The sequence below is a fragment of the Chrysochloris asiatica genome, unplaced genomic scaffold, assembly GCF_000296735.1.
Source record: "Chrysochloris asiatica unplaced genomic scaffold, ChrAsi1.0 scaffold00424, whole genome shotgun sequence".
In the NCBI taxonomy this organism is placed as follows: Eukaryota; Metazoa; Chordata; class Mammalia; order Afrosoricida; family Chrysochloridae; genus Chrysochloris; species Chrysochloris asiatica.
The window spans coordinates 87,841-112,956 of NW_006408942.1; the positions used below are offsets into that span (position 1 = coordinate 87,841).

General features: G+C 48.1%; 1 protein-coding gene across 1 annotated transcript; it reads right to left on the bottom strand.

Annotated features, from left to right (window-relative positions):
• Positions 1-1,609: 1,609 nt before the first annotated feature.
• Positions 1,610-12,615, bottom strand: CMBL (carboxymethylenebutenolidase homolog (Pseudomonas)). The gene is made up of 5 exons (XM_006876887.1): positions 12,401-12,615; positions 9,144-9,251; positions 4,056-4,198; positions 2,810-2,901; positions 1,610-1,789 (listed from the first exon to the last, which is right to left on the bottom strand). Exons 1-5 carry the CDS (start codon positions 12,613-12,615, stop codon positions 1,610-1,612), a joined length of 738 nt encoding a protein of 245 aa, XP_006876949.1.
• Positions 12,616-25,116: the final 12,501 nt, after the last annotated feature.

A 25,116-nucleotide genomic window follows, 5' to 3' on the forward strand; every position in this document is an offset into this window, starting at 1 on the left:
TTCATTATCACTAGCTTTAGTGGTTGGTGCATAAATTTGATTAATAGTGGCATTAACTTGTCTTCCTTGTAGGCATATGGATATTATCTTATCACAGACAGCACCGTACTTCAAGATACATCCTGAGATGCTCTTTATGACAATGAATGTGAAGCCATTCCTCTTCAATTCGTCGTTCCCGGCTTAGAAAATCGTATCATTTTCCAGTTCAGAACGGCCAACACCAGTCCATTTCAGCTCACTAATGCCTAGGATATCAATCTTTATGCATTCCATTTCATTTTTTACATTTTCCAATTTTCCTAAATTCATACTTCAGATATTCCCTGTTTCAATTACGAATAGATGTTCACAGCTGTTGCTCTTCAATTTGTGTTGTGCCCCATCGGGAAATGAAGGTTCCAAAGCTTTACTCCGTTCACGTCATCACGGTCAACTCACCTCTTAGGAGGCAACTCTTCCCCAGTTGTATTTTGCAGTGTCTCCCAACTTGAGGGGCTCATCTTTCGGCAATGTACATGACAACCATCTACTGCTATTGAAGAGCTGTCAGTGGATAATCCCTCAGAAGTGGTCCTTCTCTCCTTCTTCCTAGTCCGTCTTAGTCTGGAAGCTCAGCTGATATCGGTAACCCCTGGGTGACCCATCATCACAGTAATAATACATAAGCCACCACAATAGACAAACTGATAGACGAGGGGTGGGCTTTACCCCAACTCAGCTCCATAAAGACACAGAAACATCAAAGTGGAGCGATTGATCTTCCTGAGTTTGTGGTTCACATTCTTCCTAGCTTTGTGGTTCACATTCTGTCGTTTAAAGAACGGACCCAATAAGAGACCAGGTAGGGCATCGTGATGAACTGAATTGTGTCCCCTCAATCTCCCCCAAAAAATGTGTGTTGTAAATACTAGCCTACTCTCGGTTACAATTCCATTTTGGAATGGCTTGTTTTTGTTATGTTAACGAGGCAGGATCCCTGTAAGGTGTGTCATGAGCTAGGAAAAGCAATTCAACAAGCAAAGGAGGGCAGAGAGATACCCAAACACATGGAGCTCTCCAAGGGAGCAGGAAGCAGGAGCTGGTGAGACCAGGATCTCCCTCCAGATCCCACCAAGAAAGCCTCTTCCCCCCAACCCCCAGAGCTGCTGCCCTGAATTCGGACTTCAAGGTCAGCGGTTCAAACCCACCAGCGGCTCCTCGGGAACCCTATACAGGGTCACTATGAGTCGGAACCGACTGGACAGCACTTAACAACCACCACCTGTGAGAGAATCTACGTGTGTCTGTAAAATGCTCCCCATCCCCCATGGTACTTCTAAGATGTTGGTGGGCGCTGAGGAGCCCCCAGCTTTGACGTATAGTTCAGATATTGCTTTATCCTAACTTCAGCAGCTACTGGCCTGCTTTACTTGTCTTAGCATACGTACATGTTAAAAAGGAATTTAAATGATTCCGTACATTAACCTTCTGAATTTCAGCTTCAGACGAAATAACTAGGATATATTTTGGCCTATTTGACAGAAAGTGGAAATTAAACAACTAGTGTAGTTTCTGGCACACTCTGGAGTAGTGAGGTTTGGAGCAGGCTGGCCCGGGGCTGCCGCGGCTAAAGGTACTGGCTCAGCCACTCTAGAAGGTTCCTTCTCGCCTCCTCAATGTACGGCTTGTCCTCAGCAGTGACGTCATCTCGCTTTCGATGCACAAACCCGTGAGTCTGCCCGGAAAATGTTTTAATTTGATATGCAACTTTGCAGTGGTCTTTCAACTTCTGGGTCAGCGAGGACACCTGGTAAGACCAAGAATTCACGTTGATACTAGTTGAACCTTTAGAGAGCTCTTTCTCTATCTCTCTACACGCACTCCTAAAAGAGATTTAACAACATCTTCACTGCAGTCAAATAAGAAGGGATGGCGCTGGGGGTCCGCTCTGGATTCCAACCACAAGGTTGGCAGTTCAAACCCACCAGAAACACTACACAGGCTAGCTAGGAGTCAGAACCAACTCCACAGCACGTCACAACCACCACAATGAAGATTTTTGACATCTAAGCTTCACATTGGAGCCCTGGTGTGGCACTACAGGATAATGTGCTGGACTGCAAGGTCATTTGAGTCAGAAGGTCGGCAGTTCAAACCCATGAGCTGCTCCTTGGAAACCCTATACATGATGGCTCTGAGTTACAACTGACTGGACCGCAGTTAACAACAATGCTTTACATTATAAACAAGTTTTGTTGGTACGCGGAATTCCTAACTTGTAATTCTCTAACTAACTAGTTGTGACCTCGGGCAAACGGCAGCGCTTTTAGCAGTCCCCAACAAAACAGCATCCCTCATGTGAAATTATCTGCATTAATGCAACACAATATTTGGATCACCAGAAACACTAACAACTTCTAAATGACAGCTTTCGCTCCTTCTGCATTTTCCTGATTTAGCTGCCTGACTCAATAGGGTCTGTTTTTAAAGTAACAGCTGACAGACACCACAAGACAGAAAGCGACAGACCAATATCACATATGAATTATGAAGAATGCTGTAGTTGCTTACGGGCCCGGTACCCCTGGGTGGCCCACTGGGGTGGTGGGAAGCCCATTTCTGTACCAGGGCTGCGTGGTCACCTCCCCGAGATGGTAAATTGCCGTGCACCTGTTTGGGGGTTTACAATCCCATTCTAAGTCCTTGCTAAAACACATCTTCACAATTCTAAGGTTGGAAATGTTCAGAGTAACACACGAGTGCTTTAGGACTTTCCCCCAGAACGTCACATTGTGTTATACATGCAAGGAGCAGGAGACCAGCTTACCTGTTCCAGAGGAATCACAGCATCGTTTTCTGCAAAAATAAACAGCGTGGGATTCTTCAGACTGTACACGTCCTCAGAGTCTTTGACGAGGCCTGGGGAATGATGGGGGAAGGAGGGCGTCATTTGCACACACATCACTGAAAATGTATGAATTCGGTTAATTTTTCAAAGTAAAATGTGCGCTTCTGGGGTTTTGTTTCTTTTCTTTTCTTGTAGCGATTCTAAGGTCAGCGGTTCAAACCCACCAGCACACCGTGGAAACCCTGTACAGGATTGCTGTGAGTCAGAACCCACTTGATGGCTGTTGACAACATTAAAGACTTTGCCTTGAAATTCAGCTTGATGGGATCGTCCTACAGGTTTTATCTAACTCGGAGCACTGCATTCAGTAATGGAAGTGGAAAGCCTGGAACATGCTCCTTCTGTGACATGCCTGAAGGAGCGCTGGTGGCACGGGGGGTTAGGCACAGGCTACTAACTGCAAGGTCAGTGGTTCAAACCCACCAGCCACAACCAGGGAGGAAGATGAGGCGCTCAGTTCCTGTAAAGATTTATAGTCTCAGTAACCTTATACAGGATCTCTCTAAGTCACAAGCAAGTCCGTGGTAGTGGCATTGCTTTGGGTTTTTTGGTGATGTGCCTAGATAAAGATGACAACCTCAGGTGAGGACAGGCTGGCCTCCACGGTCCTAAAACTTTCTCACTGTCCACCCCCACGCCCTGACTTCCTGCTCTGTGCTCCCATGAAAGGCGCTATGCCACCCACCCGGGCTCCCTCACGACAATGAAAGGCGACCAGGTCTCTTTGTGCGCCTCTTTCGTTCAGAAGGTCTCCATGCCATGTCTGCCACCTGGCCAGACCTCTGTGGGTGCTTCTGACGGAGTTGTGTGTGTTGTTCACATTTTGGAGGGGGTCTTTCTTTCCTACGTTCCCTCCTGTGTGTGTAACTGCAGGCATGGGTAGTTAGAACAGTTTGCATCTTGGAAAACTACGTTCAGACATATTGTACTTCTTAATCATCACAGAAAGGAATGCTAGTTACATTGTCCCTTCATCCCAGGAGAAGACACTGAGGCCTCGGGCTCGTGACCCTCCAGTCCCCACACACACACACACACACACACACACACACACGGCCTCTCGTGAGGTCCCCTGCCCCACCTCTAGCTTACATTTAACACTTAATGTCCCAGGACAGCTGTCTGCACTCCGGGACCCCGTCCCACGTCCTCCGCACACACGTACCATAGACGGACACCCCGGCCCTGAAGTCCGAACGCGTGGCCATCAGGTGGTGGACGGCCACTCCACCCCAGCAGAAGCCCACAACGCCAACCTTCTGGGCACCACACTGCAGCTTCAGGTACCTGAGGACCACCTCCACCTCTCTGGACACAAGGAAAGCATGAGTCAAGGGTTAGGTTGTGTCTTAGCCACACGTGGGGACCTGTGAGGGACAGGAAGGGAGCCCCTCACAGTTCCGGGTCATTCCTTCCTTGGTGGTCCTCACGTGGTGTCTCCCTTCCTGAGTGGGTCTCCGCATCTGATGTTCTCTTTAGGGCTCGGAGATGGTTAGGGTTAGGACCCACACCACGCTGTCACAGAAACGCTGGCTTCCAGCAGAGCCTCATCCCAGGGTTAGTAGTTAAGACTCCCACACAGATGTGGGGGCACTATGCAGCCCCGTGCTTGAGACCACCCACACAGGACACTGTAGGACAGGCTGGACCCACCAGCCACCACCCAAACTTCACATCCCAGCCAGCAGCTAAGGAATAGCTCCCCCACCTCAAGGGGGAGGTCACAGGTTCAACAACTCGACACCCCCACCTCAGGGGCAGGCCACAGGGTCAACCCCACTCCCCCACCTCAGGGGAGAGGCCATAGGTTCAACCCCATACCCTGACCTCAGGGGCAAGGCCACAGGTTCAACCCCACACCCCCACCTTAGGGGAGAGGTCACAGGTTCAAACCCACACCTCCACCTCTGGGGGGAGGTCACAGGCTCAACAACTCGACAACCCCACCTCAGGGGCAAGGTCACAGGTTCAATCCCACACCCCCTACCTCAGGGGGGAGGTCACAGGCTCAACCCCACACCTCCACCTCATGAGGGAGGCCATAGGTTCAACCCCACACACCTGCATCTGTGCATCACAGCCCCTCCCATAGACCCAAGAAGAGCTGAGTTTAGGAGCGAACCAACCTCCATGCCATCAAGTCAATTTTGACTCATAGAAACTCTGTCCGTTTGTCCCCTGTGGTCACCGATGTCTTGCTGTGATTCTGGGAGCCATGCTCCTGGTATTTTAAACACCAGCAGTGTCACCCATGGTGGACAGGTTTCAGTTTAGTTTCCAGACCAAGACAGACTCAGAAGAACTTCTGAATATTGTCACTGAAAACCTTATGACTAGCACTGGAACACTGTCAGCACCGGATTACTGAGTACTGAAACATGATGAAGACCACCAGAATATGGTCAGATAGAGAGCTGGAAGATGGGACCCTCAGGTTGGAAGACACTCAAAATACAACTGGGGAAGAGCTGCCTCCTCAAAGTAGAGCTGACCGTGATGATGCGAATGGAGTAAAGCCCTCAGGACCGTCATTTGCTGATGGGGCACAACTTGAAATGAAAGGGAACAGCTATAAACATCCATCGATAATCAGAACATGGGATGTGTAAAGAATGAATACAAGGTACCTGGAAGCTTTCAAAAGTAAAATGGAACATATAAAGATTGATCTCCTAGGCATTAGTGAGCTGAAATGGACTCACATTGGTCATTTTGAATCTGACAATCACATGATTTACTATGCCAGGAATGGCAAGTTGAACAGGAGGGGTTCAAGCTCACCACCGCTCCTTGGAAATCCTATACAGGGCCACTATGAGTTGGAACTGAGTCGACAACACTTAACAACAAAAAGGATAGGATTCATCATCAGACAAAACTCTTCAAGGACTAGAGTGGAGAGTGAAGTGTCCATTGGATAAGAAGAGAGGGCATCTGCACAAGAACACCCACACTTGCAGATAATGCCCACTTGGCCTGCCTTCAATGACTGGATGATCAGAGCTCAACTAGAAGAAGAAAGAAGAGGAAAAAAAGAGTCATCTGATACAATTTGATGAACTTGACCTACACCTGTGGATGCAGTAGCTCAAAAGAGAGAACAGATCTTTACAGTGAGGATCATTCCTACCCCCTCCATACACAGAGTAGACAGGGATGGGCAACTTGTACATTGGCTACCCAAAGTGAAGGGGCTAAAAAGGCAAATAGTGACTGGCTTACAAGCTTTCAAGAAGGAGCCTAGATCCAAAGGGCGTGGAGGAAGGTAGAATCTTCACTGAGTAGTATCCAATCTGTCTAGGTGGGGCTGACGAAATGAAATGCGGATGGGTCTCTTGTGATACAATAGTGAATAATTGTTATCAGGACTGATTGTGAGGGTTGGAAATGTAAAGGTAGATGTTTTGTAGCAAGTAGGGGAGTGATTAACTTTTCATTCTAGGAGCGGAGGTCTCTGGAATTATCAAGGGAGAAGAGCGGAAAGCGAGACCTTACCCAGGGAGGCAGTGACGATGATGTAGAGAGATGGAGCAGCTGGGGACTTTAGACCTGGGGGGGGGGAGGGGGGGCAGGCTTGTAGTGTATACCCTTTGGTTGGTTGATGATGCATGGATGGTATTGTAACCATGGCAATGAAACAATATACAATAGGATGAATGTAAAACTAATGTTCTCCCATGTAAACTATCACATAATTCACAATAAAACATTTAAAAAAAGAAGAAATCTTTAAGATCTATCCTGAAGTACAACACTGTCTGTGATAGGATAATATCCATACACCAACAAGGAAAACCAACTGATTCCTCTATTATTCAAATTTATGTACCAACCACTAAAGTCAGCAATGAGGAAATTGAGGAACTGTGGTGTGGCACTGTAGGATAAGCATTGGACCACAAGGGTTGGAAGTTCAAACTCACCAACTGCTCTTCAGAAACCCTTTAAGGGTCATTATGAGTCACAACCAACTCGGAGCCACCTGACAACCACAACCAACTTCTTCAGCCTGAAAATCAATCAAACATGCAATCAAGATTATCGATCATTACTGGTGACTGGATTTTGAAGGTTGGAAACAAAGAGGAAGGATCAGTAGTTGGAAAATAGGGTCTTGGTGATAGAAATGATGCTGGAGAACGAATGACAGAATTTTGCAAGACCAATGACTTCTTCATTGCAAATACATTTATTAAACAACATAAAAGGCAATTATAAACATGGACCTCGGCAGATGGAATACACAGAAATCAAACTGACTACATCTGTGGAAAGACACGTGTCTTATCCTCAGTCAAAAAAAGGCCAGAGACAGATTGTAGAACAAACCATCAATTGTTCATATGCAAGTTCAGGCTGAGGCTGAAGAAAATTAGAACAAGTCCACAAGGGCGAAAATATGACCTTAACCAGATCCAACCTGGATTTAGAGATCATCTCAAGAACAGATTTAATGCATTAGACACTAAAGACCAAAGACCAGAAGAGTTGTGGGATGACATCAAGAACATCATACAGGAAGAAAGCAAAAGGTCATTAAAAAGACAAGAAAAACCAAAAAGGGTTATCAGAAGAGACTCTGAATCTTGCTCTCCAGCAGAGAGATTCTAAAGTGAATGAACAAAGAGAAAGTTAGAGCTGAGCAGAAAATTTCAAAGGGCAGATAGAGATGACAAAGTCAGGTTTGATAATGAAATGTGCAAAGACCTGGAGGTAGAAAACCAAAGGGAAAGAAAACACGCTCAGCATTTCTCAAGCTGAGGGAACTGAAGATAAAATTCAAGCCTCAACTTGAATTATTGAAGGATTCTATGGGCAAAATATTGTACGATGCAGAAGGCATAAAAAGAAGATAGAAGGAATACACAGAGTCACTGCACCAAAAAGAAATGGTCGATATTCAACCATTGCAAGAGGTAGCATTGATCAAGAGCCAATGATCCTCAAGCTGTACTGAAGGCACTGGCAAAGAATAAGGCTCCTGGAACAGACTGAACACAAATTGAAATGTGTCACAGACTGAGGCAGCACCGGAGGCACTCGTTTATACCAAGAAATGTGGAAAACAGCTACCTGGCAACTGATTGGAAGAGATCCATATTTGTGCCCATTCCAAAGACAGGTGACCCAATGGAATGCAGAAAGCATCGAACAATGTCATTCATATAATATACAGGTCAAAGTTTTCTGAAGATCATTCAAAAATATATCTTGGCAGAAAGCAAAGAATACCAGAAAGATGTTAACCTGTGCTTTTTTGACTATTTGGATCATCGTAAACTATGGATAACATTGCCAAGAATGGGTATTCCAGAACGCTTTACTGTGGTCATGAGCAATCTGTACATAGACCAAGAGGCAGTGGTTCAAATAGAACAAGGAGACACTGAATGGTTTAAAATCAGGAAAGGTTTATGCCAGGATTATATTGTTTCAACACACTTATTCGATCTGTATGCTTAGCAAATAATCCAAAAAGCTAGGTTTGGGGACCTAGTCTCCAGGGGACAGGAGACAGTCTGGGCTGGGGACCTGGTCTCCAGGGGACAGGGGTCAGTCTGGGCTGGGGACCTTGTCCTTTCGCTGCTCAGCTGGGCACTCAGAGCTAGGTTTGGTCTAGCTCCGTTCTCTCCCTTCTTTTGCTCTGGTGGAAAGACAGGGCTGACACAGGCTGAACCATGTTCCCCAAAGACATGCTGAGGTTCCCACCCCTGAACCTGTGAACACAGCCTTGTTTACAAGTAGGTCTTTCTTTGTAGACGCTATCTACAATGTCACACTGTGGAGGGTGGGTCCTAGTCCCAATCCCTTCTGAATGGGGTTTTATAAAAGAGGGAGCCGACATGGGGAAGACAGACACCACGTGGTGGTGCACGAAGGCCGAAGTGTGTGGGGGTGGGGTGGGGTGGGGAGAAGCCCTGAGTCCGGCTCCCAGCTCCAGAACCTGGACCCTTTGTGATCCACTCAGTTGTGCCACTGGGCAGCCGAGACTGGAGCCCCAACAGGCAAATCCAGAGCTGCTGTGACCGCACACGGTCATGGGCACTAGAGGGCGCTCCTGGCTATGCGTCCACACAGAACGAAATGAAAATGTGGTTCCCGGGGCTCTAGGAGGACCCCAATAGCTGTGGCCATGGGACGTCCTACTCAGGTTGGGCAAGGTCGCTGAGTAGAAACACAGGACACCCCCCTCCCCCCACCCCGCTCCTAACCTCTGCCTTCCCTGAGCCCAACCACACCCACAAGCACGTACTTATCCACCTTCCTTGCGTTTCTTGTCTTCAGCCACTCTGGGAAGGTGACCCAGTCACTGGAGGGATGCCATGGTTCCTGCCCAACAAAGAAGTCTGGGACGACAGTGCTGTGAACACACACAGATGGACAAGGACCCTCAGCAAGTCACGGGCCCATCCTGCACGTGGGGGGCCCCTGTGACATGCTGAGCAAGGTGACCAGAGGACAACCAGGGCCTGAACAGGTGGAAACTGCATTCAGTTCTGAGTGTTCGCTGAGTTACAGCTCCCGGGAGCTGGGGGCTTCCTGTCATCAGTTCCTGTCTGCAGGAAAGGGAGGCAGGTATACCTTTGACGTCTAGCGTCAAACTTTAAAACCCTGATGTAGATGGGGAAAGGTTTTATTCTGAAGAAAGATGGCTTGGGTGAGAGGATACTCCACCCTGAACTCGGCGGTTCTCCAGAGGCAAGGCAGTGAGGTGCACGTGGCTGGAAAGAACCAGATGAGAGTGGATGAAGGGGGTCATCAAATACAGATTAGAGGAGCTTTGCAGTGGGGTCTGTTGTCCAACTGGCGCACGCTGACGGAGCAAAGTTCAGGGACCTGGGCAGGGAGACAGCTGACTATGGGTTTGTCCGTTAACCATTTCTGAGGGGCTTAGAGAGTCGGTGTGTGGCCTTGTCCTGGGTACACAGGGGCCCCTGGGTCTTGTTGGTCCTATGGGAAGGGGATTTATGTGCAGGGACACAGAAGGTGGGGGGACCTCATGACCACTGTTTTCCATGGTTACAGGGATCAGAGAAAATCAAGCACGGTCACCATACGGCATGTCGGTGGGTCTCTGTTCTTCTGTGACATCGGATGGATTTCAATCCATGGGGACCACACCAGACCGAGAAGGGCTGCTCCTCATGGTTTCCAAGACTTAAACCCTCACTAGGAGCAGCTGCTGGCTTTGGATTGTGACCTCTTGGTTGGAAGTCCAGTGCTTGTCCTGCAGCATGACCAGGGCTCCTTTCTGAACACAGGAGTGGGGAGGAGGGATCCACCACAGGCGCCAAGGATGGACAGCCCTGTGGGCATTGCATCCACCTTCTATATACGGACCAGGAACAGTCCCGACTGCCCACACTCCAGCTCCCCCAGGGGAACCCGATCCCCAAACGGCTGGACCCAGCCGAGCTGCAGCAGCCACGTAGCCCCCCAAGCCGAGGCTGGACCTGGCTGAACTCAGGCCAATGGAACAGGTCCCACAGAGGCAGTGAGAACCCAGGAGAGGTGACCTGGGTCTGGGCCCCACACTGGACATAAATCCCCAAGTCTACCCTACACTCTCTGTGACCCTCACATATACAGGGTGAACAGGAGCAGTGGGGGTCCAGGGTGAAGGTGGGTGCCTGACTCACATGGGGTCCCCATTGTCTGCAGCAGAGCAAGGTAAGGAAGCAGACAGCAGACAAGGCAATAGGACTGGGGGAGGGGCTGGGGTGTCATGGATTGAATTGTTGTTAGGTGCCATTGAGTCAGTACTGACTCATAGTGACCCTATACACAGCAAAACGAAACACTGCCTGGTCCTGGGCCAACCTCACTATTGTTGCCACGCTTGAGCCCATTGATGCTGCCACTGTGCCGATCCATCTCATTGGGGGTCTTCCTCTTTCTGTCCAACTTTCCACGTTACCAAACATGATATCCTTCTCCAGAGACTGGTCCCTCCTGATAATATAGCTGAAGTGTGAGAGACGAAGTCTGGCCATGCTGGCTTCCAAGGAGCACTCTGGCTATACTTCTTCCAACATAGACCTGTTTTGTTATTCTGGCAGCCATGGCACTTTCAATATTCTCCTCCAACACCATAACTCAAAGGCATCAATTCTTCTACGGTCTTCCTTATTCACTGTCCAACTGTCACATGCATATGAGGTTATTGAAAATACCGTGACTTGGGTCAGGCACCTTAGTCCTCAAACTCTTATCTCTGCTCTTGAACACTTTAAAGAGGTCTTGTGCAGCAGATTTGCCTATTGCAATACATCATCTGATTTCTTGGCTGCTGCTTCCATGAGTGTTGATGGTTGATCAGAGCAAAATGAAGCCTTTGACAACTTGTTATTTATTGGTACAGTGGTGAGGATTGAATTATGTGCCCCCGAAGTATATGTTGTAAATCCTAACCTCTGTGCCTGTGGTTGGGACTGGTGGTGGTTATGTGCCGTGGAGTTGGTTCTGGCTCATAGTGTCCCCGTATAGGGTTTCTGAGGCTGTATATCTTTACAGGAAAAGAAAGCCTCATCTTTCTCCTGTGGAACACCTGGTAGTTTCGAACTTCCAACCTTGAGGTTAGCAGCCCAATTCGTAACCACTACACTACCAGAGCTCCTCATGGTTGGGATTGGTGTATGATTTTGTTACTGCGGCAGGATTAGTATAAAGTGCACCTTGAGTATCTCCTTAAGATAAAATAGAGATTAAACAGGAGTCCCGGGATGGCATTATAGAATCAGCACTGGACTGCCAACCATAAGGTCGGCAGTTCAAACCCACCAGCTGCTCCTCGGGAACCCTATACAGAGTCAGAACTGACTCGACAGCATTGAACAACAACAAGAGATTTAACCAGTGAGCAGAAAGAGATGGTAGGAGAGATGCCAAGACACATGGAGCCCCCAAGAACCTGAGAAGCAGAGTTGCAGAGACAAGGACCTTCCCCAGAGCCCACAGAGAGAGAAAAGCCTTCTCCTGAGCCAGAGCTCTGGACTCGGATTTCCAGCTTCCTGAAGTCCTGGGGTGGCGCTGTAGCTCAGCACTGGACTGCTAACTGAAAGGTCAGGGGTTCAAACCCACCAACCACAGGTTCATCTCTCATCCTTCACGCATGCTGTCAGGAGATACACTAATCCCTGGAGAAGACCATCATGCTTGGTACAACGGAGGGTCAGCGGAAAAGAAGAAGACCCCCAGCACGATGGACTGGCCTGTGGCAGCAGCAATGAGCTCAAGTGTAATAACCATTGTGAGGGTGTCACAGGGGTCAGCAGTGTTTCCTTCTGCAAATGGTCACTATGAGTCAGAACGGACTAGACAGCACCTAAGAACAATGTGAGTCAGAACAGACCCCGAGGCACTTAGCAACAACCACAAAACTGTGAGAGACGACAGGTGTGTTTGCTGAAGGCCCCTTGTGGTAGTTCCGTTATAGAAGAACTACAGGACAGAGACCCAGGGGACAGGCCCCAGACATTGCAAGGACTGAAGCTTGGGGCCAATACGTACGTGTATCCGTTCGCAGCCATCATGTCAGCCATGTACCTGGTATTTGGCAGCTGCCAGCCAAAGATGTCTTGGATGACGATCACAGCTCTGCCTGTGTTGACTGGGGGCTTGCTGACGTACACCCCGATGTGCTCCACCTGGACCTCTTGCCCCAAGCCCCCATACTCCAGCCTGTGGCCAATGTCACAGGGACGGGGCTGAGCTTCGTTCGCCATGGTCGGGACCTAAATTGGGCAACAGAGAGGGAGATGGCACACGTTACAGTCCAAACGGGCAGCTCGGACAATGGACTGCAAGGGCAGAGCAATCTGGGTGGTGGAGGTGGAGGTGGTGGTAGAAGTGTGGTACCAGGGAGTCGGTTCTGACTCAGAGACACTCTACACAGGATTTCTGAGGCTGTAAATCTTTACAGGAGCAGAAAGCCTCATCTTTCTCCCACAGAACAGACTCCTGGACTCCTGGTGTAGCCAAACCACAAGGTTGGCAGTTCAAACCCACCAGATGCTCCTCGGAAACTCTGTACAGTGTTGCTGTGACTTGGAATTGACTCGATGGCACTTAACACCAACAAATCTATATGGACTCTGTTAGGATCAGCACTGGACAGACATGACAGACCCTGACACAAACCCCTACATTTGACGCTGAGGATTTGGGCCCCAGTGAGCCCTGGGTCTGTGTGAGTTGGGAATTGTAATAGGGTAACACACTCTCCCATAACACGAGGCCTTAAAGATTCATACTTAGTGTGAGGAGATCCCGAGACCCTCCCCCATCAGCACCAGGATGTAGCAAGAAAGCCGATTCCGCTGAAAGCACTGGGCTCTTGTTGGTTGTCGTGGCCCTGACTCCTGATGTCCTCAGCCCCTGCCATTCCCATGATGTGACCCATGGGGTTTTAGCTGGCTGATCCCCCGGCCTTTCTTCACAGTCCTGAAGTCTGGAAACTCCACTGAATCCTGTTCAGCATCTTAGCCGCACACAAGCCTCCACAGGCAGATGGTGCTATCCGGGAATTGAACCCCGGTCTCCCACTTAGTGAGTGGGAATCTACCGCTGGACCGCCAATGTCCCCATGCTCTGGGGAGAAAGGAGGAAGGAAATCAGTCCCCAGTCCCCACTCTCCCATGATGCAGGAATACAGACATGGGCAAGGAATAGAACAGCCGACCCTGGACTGGTGGCTCTTGAGCACAGACCCCCCCATCCAGGCCAGGAGCCCTGCCCTGGAGATGAACCTGAGGAGGAAATGGCCCAGCCCAAGGAGACCCAGAAGGGGGCCGGTCAGCAGGGAAACAAGCAGGAACCATCCACAGCGAGAGGATGGGCCAAGGAGCAACCCCAAAACAACCCACTGCCCTGGACTCTAGTGCGACTCATAATGACCCAAACAGCACAGACTAGAATTGACCCATGGGGTTCCTGAGGCCGCCAGTCTATACAGAAACAGCCTCACGATTAGCTATCCAACGTTTAACCCATGCCAGACCATCGGGTGGATTCCAGCTCATAGAAACCCTAGAGAGGGTTTCCAAGACTGTAAATCTTCATGGGAGCAGACAATCTCATCATTCTCCCATGAAGGACTGGTGGGTTCGAACCACTGACCTTGCAGTTATCAATTCAGTGCTTAATCCACCGTACCACCAAGGCTCTTAGAATAGGAACACGAAACAAGCGTCATCCCTTCATACATACAGAAAGAAGAAACCTGCTAACCACAAAGCATCGAATACTGTGGCTGAAATTGATCTAAACAAACTTACACAGATAAATCCACTGGGGATAAAGGTTCACAAATGGGACTTAGTATGAATCTGCATACCATGGTGCCAAGGTGGACGACGGAGGCCCAGCTTCACTGACTAGCAGAGAAGGCACGTTCGTGTCGGCAGATGATAGCAAGTACACAAACCGTCCACAAATTAGCTCGTTATGCATGTTTCCACCAAGATCATGCTATAGGACTACAGTGGAGAAATGACCCTAAAATCTCCAAAGCTTTTCAACTGAATCACAGTGAAAACACCAGATAGCAAAGGCTGATCAAATACAGTGGGACTCAAAGACTTACGGCCTCACAAACCCTATTCATGGTTGCTGTGAGTCAGACCAACTCAACGTCACGTCACACCATAGCTTTATTAATTGTGGATTTTATATTTCCTATGAGAACTAAGCAGAATCAATCCTTTTCAAAGAGTTCTGACAGTGTAGATGAAATTATAAACAATGTACAGAGGATATCTTCGAATGCAGTGATTATGCTATGTATAAAATATCCAAATCTATGTGCAGATAGAATCTCCTTCCATGTATGGATTGTCAAGGTCTTGACTGTGCAAATTTTTAGGTCAATTAGTATACATATTTACTGAGTCACAAATGCTGTGTTAAATGATTCAAAGATGTGGTTATTGAATCTTTTAAACACCTAATATTTTAATACTCAATAAAATAGTGTGAAAATAAAAATTCTATTTAAAAAAAAAATACAGTGGGAATGAGGGGAAGCTGCTCACCAAGAGATTGGGAGTTCAAGTCCACCCAGGTGTGCCTTGACCTACTTCTGGGAAAATCAGTCATGCGAAGCCCTAGAGAGCACAGTTGTGCTCTGACACGCACAGGGATGCCCTGAGTGGGCACAACACCTGGTTTAATATCCACAATCTTCAGGTAAAGCAGGTCACCCTCCACAAGGTGGTGGGTCTCATCCAATCAGCTGAAAGCCTGCCATCAGGTGGATTCCAACTCACAGCGAACCCTGTCTAGGGTTTTCAAGGCTGTAAATCTTTATGGGTGCAGAGCAACCAACCTTGGGATTAGCAGTCCACTGCTTACCTTGCATCACCAGTTGAAGGCCCTGTAGCTATTGTTAGTGCCATCGAGTCGGTTCTGACTCTTAGTGGCCCTGTGTCCAACAGAAAGGAACACCGCCTGGTCCTGTAATAACCTCACAATTGTTAGGTTAGAACCATCATTGCTACCCCTCTGCCAATCCATCTTGTTGGGGGTCTTCCTCCTTTTTGCTGACCCTCCACTTCACCAAGCATGACATCTTTCTCTAGGGACTGGTCCCTCCTGAGAACATGTCACCATCCTGGCATCTAAGGAACACTGGCAGCCTTTAGTAACAAAAATTAAGGCTTCCTGAGGGAGACTTGTTGAGTCCATTCCAACTCATAGCGAAGAGTGGGAATATAGGCTTTCCAGGAGCAGTTGGTGAGCTTGAACCACCAACCTTGTAGTTCAAACAGACCTTAAAGTCCAACGCATTAACCCGTAGCGCCACAAGGGAGAAGCAGTCCACAAATACTCATGGGGTGGCCACTGCAGAGACAAGCCTACAGGAGTCTCCAACCTGTCATCCGACCTGCAAATGTTGGACTTGCCAGTGACCATAATTGCATAAGCCAATTCCTTAAAATAACCCCCTCCCCATCCTCCGCTTTCTATATATATCTTATTAGCTCTGTTTCTCTGGAGAAGTTGGAGACACCAGGAACCCCCTCCACCTTGTGAGTGCATGAGAGAAACACACCTGTGCCAAGGTGGGTGTCCAAGAAGGTTCCAGTTAGTACTGACTGTGATATCAAGGCTGGGTGCGCTCCAAGGAACTATCAGGCGGAGAGCAGGTCTCTTAAAAAGAACATTGCACTGCAGTTGGATGGACAAACTATAGCTCTATTTATTAAGTTGCTAAATCTTGAAAACACAGTGCTATGTAAAGAATCAACTTCTTTTTTGATACTATGTAAAAAATAAATAAACAATGCATATTAGTCAAAGTGTAATACAGAGGAAAACCCAACTAGTCAGCCATCACCAGACAGGAGGGGGAAGAGGACAGAGACTCAGGGCTCTGATGCAAACTGGTTACATTTTATTTCCTTTGAGTCTTTTATGAGAAGCACATAAGATACAATGTTAATACCTTTTTAAATCTATGTGATATGGGTGACTGTGGTCTTAATTTCCTGAACATTCTACAGATTTTACAGGTGGAGGTAAAAAGTCACTACATTTCAAGGAGAGAGAAATAAACGGCTGGTTACTTAATGGGTGATAATTTGACTTTGTTTTTGAGGACAAGCGGACGCCAACTCAGGAAGGCCCCGTGACTGTCAGAGTAGAATTGTGCTCTGGAGGATTTGCAAGGGCGGAATTTTGGAAGCAGAATGCCAGGCTCTTCTTCCTAGGTGTCTTGACTCTTTCACCCCTTGTACCACCCAGGGACTCTCATGAACTCCATCAGAGAGTGGGCCCTCAAAACGAACACTCAGCAGCCCACTGACGAGGACCTAGGGACCATGGCCACCAATCTGATAGAGTCCACTCACAGCCTCTTTCCAAAGGGCAGGCGAACAGACCAGGTGCCCTCTGCACCCCAGGCAGAGGTGTGCCTTGGGGAAGGCTGGACTCCTGCCCAGATCCCTGTCCTGGGCTAAGTCCACTGCAGGCAGGTTGGCGGGGACAGCATCTCTCCTGACCATGCCCTCTGTTGACAATGGTGAGGACGTTTTACATGCAGAATTCTGGAGTTGTTTTTTTCAAAATACCCATATTTGTTCAAAGACAGTTTCAGAAAAAGAAAAAACCCACCGCTCTCAGGTAAACAGAAACAAGGACACATGGGAAGGTCTGCGTTCCATTCATGGGATCCAGAGATGTCACCCCCAGTTCTGTGGAGAAGCTGAGTGTGCACAAACTTCTATTGAGTAAAGAAATGATGGGGCACAGTGGGTCAGTGTTCAACTCCTTCTTTCCTGAGTTTGGTTCCCAGATGGCAGGCCTTGTGGGCAGACACCACCCGTCTGTCTGTGGAGGCCTGTGTGTGGCTGTGATCTCAACAGCTTTCAGCAGAACTTCCAGACAAACATGGACTAGGGAGAAGGAGCTGGACATCTGCTTCCAAAAATCATCCAAAGAAAACCCACAGCTCGCTCAGGTCTGGCACATACTCAGTCACAGAGACGGCGCAGGGCGGAACAGTGTTTGCTTCCGTTGTACCTGGGCTCACTGTGAGTTGGGGGCTGACTCGGCAGAAGCTGGCAACAACAACAACAACAACAACAACAACAACAAAGGGATGTTGAGAGGAATTGCATACAGACAAAAGGGCTTTTCCGTGGAGGGTCAGCCAAACCTCCAGCAGACAGGATAGAATTTACAGTCCTCTCAGTTACGGACAGATCAGGAAGAACTGCAGATCTTCTCAGACACACCTGTGTTTCCATGGAAACACAAAAGGTCAGCTATACACAGAGAGTTTCCCAGGGAGCAGCAGGGTCCTCCAAGGCTTTTTTCTGTGTGGAGGACACACAAGTGGTCCCAGATGGGAGCCCTGACCCCACAAGCGAAGCTTCTGGAAGTCAGGGTGTTTAGACAGTTCTAGATCTTCCCTGAGCCCTGTAACCTTGGCAAACAGCCGGTCACAAGGTCCCCCCCACCCTGTGTGTTCCAGAAAACAACTTCCTGCAAGATCCACAAGGCCCTTGTGTACAGAGGACAAGGCCACACACAGACCTTCAAAGCCCCTTCAGAAATGATTAGCTGAACCGTGTGTAAGACAAACTTGGGGTCAACTCCCTTCCTCCCAAGGTCCCTGAACTTTGCCACCTCAGCCTGAGCCAGCTTGCAGCCCCTCCGGAAGGCCCTCCTGCCTGGTTCCAACCACGGCTAGCTGTCCAGCTGACTCAGACGCTGGGTGTCTCCATGCGTGTCTCTGTAGGACTGAACTCAAAGGGTTCTTTCTCAATAACTGGCTTTTCAGAGTAGATGACCAGGGCCTGTCTTCAAACCAAACCTCCAAACTTGCTCAGCAACCAAGCACTCCTATATAAAGGAGTCCAAAGTCCTGGTGTGGCACTGTGGGTAAATGAGTTGGACTGCAAAGCAGGTTTGAACAGCAAGGTCAAAGATTCCAGCTCAACAGTCGCTCCTCGGAAACACTATTACAGGGTCGCTATGAGGCTGAACAATTCCATGGCACTTAACAGCAACAAGAAACAAGCCCAAGGAGCCGAGACAGGGTAGTGGGTCCATGTTGGGCCGCTAACTGCAAAGCAGCGATCTGAATCGCACAGCTGTGCTGAGGGAGAAAGGTGAGGCTTGCTCCTGGAGAGAATGGAACCCCTATACAGACTAGCTAGGAGTCCAAACCCAATCCACAGTGCGCAAGAACACCAACGTAAAAGAGCCCTGGTGGGGCGCTGTAGGGTAAACACTGGCCTGCAAACCGCAAGCCTGGCTATTCAAACCCACCAGCTGTTCCTGGGAAATCCTACACAGGGCCACTGTGAGTTGGAACCTACTGGAAAGCATACAACAATTAAGAGTCCTGGTGTGGTGCTGTAAGATACCTCAAGGTCAGCGGTTCAACACCATCCAGGGTCGCTAGGAGTAGGACTCAGACTAGTCCCCGGGGCCCTCCCCTCCCTCCGCAGTAATCCTTGTGAATAAGGTCCCTCCTGACTCAGTAAACTGGATGGCTAAGACAGTCCTGCAGAGGACACTGGGTCAGCAGAGCCCTGGGAGGTGCTGGTACCACCCTGCGCATGCTCACTGGCCCACCCGCTCCCAGCCCCCAAGCCCCCAACCCAGACCAGAAAAGCACCGTTGCCAGGACCTGTGGGGAGTCCTGGGGCCTCGCTTAATCCCTTCTTTGAGTGGACCTTCCAGAAGGTTCTTTTACTCTACAAACTCATGCTTCTTAACTTAACTTCTGAGTCATCATAGCATCTGCCCGGGCCCTCTTTACGAGTAAAATAAAACCTTTAACACCTTCACTTGGGTTCTGCCTGAGAGTCATAATTTTAGCCTTCTGAAAATGATCCAGTAACAGTGTAACAGAACTAACTACATTACCCTTTGCCCACGGGATGTCAGAAAGATGAGACTTGGCTCAGAAGGTACTGTCCTGCCTTCTCACCTCAGGGACTCACTGGCCAACACTTCCCAGAGTAATGAGGTCCTTCAGTAGAAATGGGACGAACAGAACAAACCCAATTCATAGCACCTGCATTGTTGTTCAGCGCTGTCAAGTCGCTTCCGATTCATAGCAACCCTGTATACGGTCTCCAAGGCTTTTAAACCTTCTCAGGAGCAGAGTAGAACTGCCCCCACAGGGTTACCTAAGCTGTCACCTTTTCAGAAACAGCCTACCACATCATTTTTTCTTAGAGCAGCCAGTGGACTCGAACCACCAACCTTTCCATTAGATGAATGCTTTAACCACGGTGCCACCAGGGCTACTTTTCCAACAGAAATAGATGGGTGAACGGGACTGTAGCAAGCTAAGAATTCCAAGAATAAACATGGGAACTTGAATTAGATTTTGAGTTAGGAACCATCTGCAAATACAACAGAGAAGTGGGCCACTGATAGGGTGCAAGGGGAGGGAGGGTGCCGGAGGTTGTTTGCTCCAGAGGTTAAATATTGTAGGAACTTGCAGGACAACTAGTTTCTAATCTCACCAGCAGGGAGGTGGGGCCTTCAGCCCCTCCAAACGTACTTCCGTACAGCAATTTTGTGTGTGTTTTCCACATGGTAGTGTTGTTAAGTGCTATTGAGTTGATTCCAACTCACAGCAACCGGTGAGTTTGAACCAACGACCTTGTGGTTCAAACCTACTTTGCAGTCCTGAGCTTATTCTTCAGTCCACACCAGGACTCTTCTACAGGGTGATGTGCCATGGGGTCAGTTTCAACTCACAGTGACCCTGTACAGGGTTTCCGAGGCTGTAAATCTTTACGGGAGCAGAAAGCCTCATCTTTCTCCCGCGGAGCAGCTGCGAGTTTCAAACTGCTGACCCTGAGGTTCGCAGCCCGATTCGTAACCTCTACGCTACCAGAGCTGCTTTCTGCAGGAGCTCAAAATACCAAACAGGTTATTATAGACTTAACTCCAAGTCATGGCAACCGTGTCAGGGTAGACCTCAGAGCCACAGGATTTTCAATGACTGATTTTTAAAAAGTATACAGCCAGGTCTGTTTTCTGAGGTGCAGCTGGGTGGACTGAAACCTCCAGTCTTTTGGTCAGTAGCCCAGTTCCTTACCATTACTCCCGCACAGACTACGAGGGAGCAGTGTGGTTTAGAATGCTAGGTGTGGGGTGCACACTCGGCCCCGAAGCTCTTTACATGCCACACACATACCCCTGATTGGTTTCTCGGTCAGGACCCCACTTTCCTATACCCCAGACCTCTTCCTGGCCCCCAATTTTAAAAGGGTTTTGAATATGGGAGTGAAACACAAGATGCATTTTCTTGCTTGTTTGGTTTTGAAGATGGTATTTTCCATCTGAAATAAACACAAATTGCAGTAGCCAGTGTGAGGGAGGCCTGGGATGTCCAGCACTGCACTGTCCTCGTAGACCACAGGCCCCCTGGGGCTTCCCACCCTTGTCAGGAGGCATTTGCCAGAAACATTGCCAAATGCAGACGAGGTCCGTGGTTTTAACCCAGACGTCCACCTTCTGGGACCCGTTTACACACAGTACTTCATGGGTTAAAAGGATGCAAGAGCCCGTGCTACACACATGGTGAGCCGTGCTCCGCGGCAGCGTCCACGGTGGGCTCTCCAGCAGGCGCGGGGGTGAGGGGGGGTGGGGAGGGCCTTGTGACTGGCGGAGGGGAGCCTCACCTGGCACGGGGCAGAGACCTTATTTCCTCTGATACGAACTCTAGCGCGCTGGACCCCAGAGCAGCCCTGCGGAAAAGTGCTCCCCACCAGTGTGGGCGACGCCCGGCGTGGGCAGGGCCAGGTCACCGTCACGGGCGACCCGAGGGGGAGGTGCTTCTTCCCGGGACGGGAAGTGGACGCGGTGACCAGGAGGGCGGGATCTGCTGTGGGACTGCAGGCCTCCTGGGAATGCTGGGAACGGCCCCTCGGCTGCAGATGGACGTAAGGGTCTTTAAAAATTAACTTGTATGTTTCATTCTTGCGCCTTCTCGCTCTGGCCTCTCTGGTCCCCTGACTGGGGCTCTGAGAACTTCTCAACAGGACAGCAGGTAGCCCAGAGGGGCAGGAGTTTCCGGAGGCCACCGGAATTAACCCTGAAATCCTAAACCTCGCACTAGAAACACCATCAAGTTAGGTGCGATTTCTTCCTGGAGTCTTTTCTCCAGAGAGGCGGCAATTCAGTGTTAAAGCAAAAACTCCTGGGTTGTGGTTTGTGACTTGTGAAGAAGAAACTGGCCTCAGAATTCAGGAAGACTCACTAACAACCTGCCCTATGCAGACGACACAGACTTGCTTGCTGCAAGGAAACAGGACTTGCGCACTTAGTGATGATGATGGTCTCACCACAGCCTTCAGTGTGGATTGTGGTTGCTGCTATCAACTGCTGTCGAGTCACTTCCGACTCATAGTGACTCTGTATAGCGTTTCCACGGAGTGGCTAGTGAGTTTGAACCACCGACCTTGCAGTTCAGGACTTTATCCCACAATGCCATACCAGGATAGATTGTACATCAACAAAAAGAAAACAAAAATCTCTAACATAAACGTGTTGGTCTCTACACATCTGAAGTAAAAGACTCAGGAAGAAACTAGTTCACAGGACCAGTCTTTCTACATAGAGCACAAGACCTAACGTGGGACACGGAGAATTAGATGGTGCCCATCTATCACTAACGTTTGGCCTGCCCAGGGACTCAACAGAACATCCTGGTACAAACTGGAGAAAAATGTAGAAAAAAAAATCAAGTTTAATAACAAAGGCCAGGCTTGACTGGAAAGCTCAAGACTGGAGGAGCCCGGAGAACACAGCCCTAAGATGCCATTTTAGCCTAGAATGAAAACCACTGCTAGGGGCCAGCTTCCAAGCAACAATATCCTGGATTATAAAATCAACAGTACACCCAGGGGAATCGGTGTTATATAGTATGAGAACAAATGGTCAGCATTCACCCAAAAGCAGAGCTAAGAAGGCAAGAAGGGGTAGAGAACTACATCAGGGGAGACCGAACAAACAAAATAGAAACACTGGGAAAATTGTCACCGAAACCACAGAACAATTTGTACTAAAATTGTTACGTGGGATCCTAATCCACTATATAAATATTCACCTAAGGGGAAAAAATGGAAAATATTAAAAAGCATCACAGCAGGACCAATAAATAACATCATTAAACACAGAGAAAAGATGGAAGATGTCAAGGATTTCATTTTACTTGGACCCACAAACAGCACCTATAGAAACAGCAGTCAATAGATCGTATTGGGCAGATCTACTTCAAAAGGCTTCGTTAAAGTGTTAAAGAGCAAAGATGTCAGTTGAGAACCAAGGTATGCCTGACCCAAGTCATGGTCTTGTCAATCACCTAATATGTATGTGCAAGTTGGAGAATGAATAAGAAAGACCACAGAAGAACTGATGCATTGGAGTCATGGTGTTGGAGGAGAATATTGAAAGAGCCATGGGCTGCCAGAAGAACAAACAAATCTGTCTTGGAAGAAGTACAAAGTTCAATCAGAGTGCTCCTTAAAAGTCAAGGTGGCCAAAATGAAATATTAGGCATAAAGATCAATATCTTACGCATGACTTCCAGCAAGATGGCAGACTAGGCAGGTGCACTACATGCACCCTCAACAACAAAGATGGTTGAGATGGTGGTTACATGCTGTGGAGTCGGTTTCAATTCATAGCGACCCTGTATAGGGTTTCCAAGGCTGTAAATCTTTCCAGGAGGAGAACGCCTCATCTTTCTCCTACAGAACAGCTGGTAGTTTCGAACTGCTGACCTTGAGGTTAGCAGCCTGACTCATAACCACTACGCTGATTATTTGTTCTCGCGTATCTTTGTCATACCTACAACAAAGATACAAGTGAACAAATAAATCAGACACAGATGAAAATTCTGGCTCCCTGAACTTTAGAAGCATGGTTTGAGGGGTGGGTGAAGTGCCTGCAGGAAGGAGATGTTCAGGAAGGACGGCGAGAGAGGGAGACTGACTGATGAGCGACTGGCCAGGTGTGGTTGCAACATCTTGTGAGCAGCGTTAGCAGTGGAGGGAGGCCTTGCACTTGAGTGATGGGAAAAGTGTGGTTTCTTCTTTTTCCTGTGCTCCCCTGGTGATCAGAGGTGTGGTCAGCGTCCACCCTTATCCACCCCCAGTGCAGACCCTGATCTCAGGCAGTTAGGAGTCACGTGGTTGGGGACTATACCAGAGGGCCCTGCTGCACTACTTTGGTGGGCTGTTTTGGTACCTGGATTTAGGTGGGCTTGGCTCCAGACCTACAAAATCTTCAGAGCCGCCAGACCAGCATTTAACCAGTCACCTTGCCCCCAGCTTCTCTGTGGTCTTAACAGACACTGAAACCAGCTCCACCAAGGGTCCCCAAGAGCTACTTCTGGATTGAATGCCCTGAAGATAACACAAAGGCCAATAGGAACTCCATCTAGGGCCAGGAACTCTGCTATCACATCCCCTCCACAGCCAGCTGAAGAGTTCCTTGAATTGCAGGAGCCCCCCAGAGATTTCTCCCCTCCAAGTTCAACAACTGCTCAGTTTGTTTTTACAAATAACAACAACTTCACAATGCCCAGCGACAACAGACAATTTTAGCTCACACAAAGAAACAAGAGATAATGGCTCAAACAACTGACCAAGTTGCAGAGCCAGAAGATGATTCTGAGGAAGAAAAGGTAATAGAACTAACTGAAAAAGAATTCAAAAGAATGATAATTAGGTACCTTCAGAGGATCAATAGAAAGATTGAGGAAAGCAAGGAGAACACAATAAAAACCAGAAGAATTCAGGAAAACACTACAAGAACAAACAGATTTTAAAAAATGCATATTTTGAAATGATACAAAACCTTCAATTAGAAATCCAGAAGATTAATACTAAGATCTCAGAAATGGACAATACACTGAATGGCCAAAGTAGATGTGAAGCAAGGAACCTTGAATTAGTGAGCTTGAAGAGAAACCTCTCAATACAAGTATGGTAGAAGAATGATCAGAAAAATCATGAAAAAAATCCAAAGAAAGCCTAAGAGTTTTGTGGGACACCATGAAAAGGAACAGCTTAAAGGTGATTGGAATTCCAGAACAGGAAAATACAAGCACAGAGAAAATTGTCAAAAAGTGATCAGAGGAAAACTTCCCTAACATCATAAAAGACGAGAGGATAAGCATACAAGAAGCTGAATGAACCCCAAACAGCATACATCCCAAAAGAAAATCCCTAAGACACATCATAATCAAACTTTCCAAATCAAAGACAAGGAAAGAATCCAAAGCAGCTCGGGAAAAATGAAAGATACCTACAAAGGAGCACCAATAAGACTAGGCTCGGATTTCTCAGGGGAAACCATAAAGGCCAGAAGGCAGTGGAATGACATATGCAAAACGCTGAATGAAAAATATTGCCAACCAAGAATCATAGACCCAGCAAAGCTGTCTCTCAAATACAGCGGCAAAATTAGGACATTTCTTGATAAACAGAAATTAAAGGCAATTGTAATGGCCAGTCCAACTTTCACGATGATATGGAACTTCCCCACCATCTCGTTCCACAGATGTGGTCAGTTTGATTTCTGTGTATTCCATCTGGTGAGGTCCATGTGTGCAGATGTCTATTATGTTGTTTATAAAAGGTATTTGCAATGAAGAAGTCATTGGTCTTGCAGAATTCTATCATGCGATCTCCAGCATCATTTATAACCAAGGCCATATTGTCCAACTACTGATCCTTCCTCTTTGTTTC

Excerpts from the sequence above, each read along its gene's own strand:
- CMBL (XM_006876887.1), bottom strand. The coding sequence starts at position 12,615 with ATGGCGAACGAAGCTCAGCCCCGTCCCTGTGACATTGGCCACAGGCTG. Across the intron at positions 2,902-4,055 it reads GGCCGGGGTGTCCGTCTATG|GCCTCGTCAAAGACTCTGAG; the intron begins GTACGTGTGTGC and ends ATCATTCCCCAG. Across the intron at positions 1,790-2,809 it reads CTGTGATTCCTCTGGAACAG|GTGTCCTCGCTGACCCAGAA; the intron begins GTAAGCTGGTCT and ends TGGTCTTACCAG.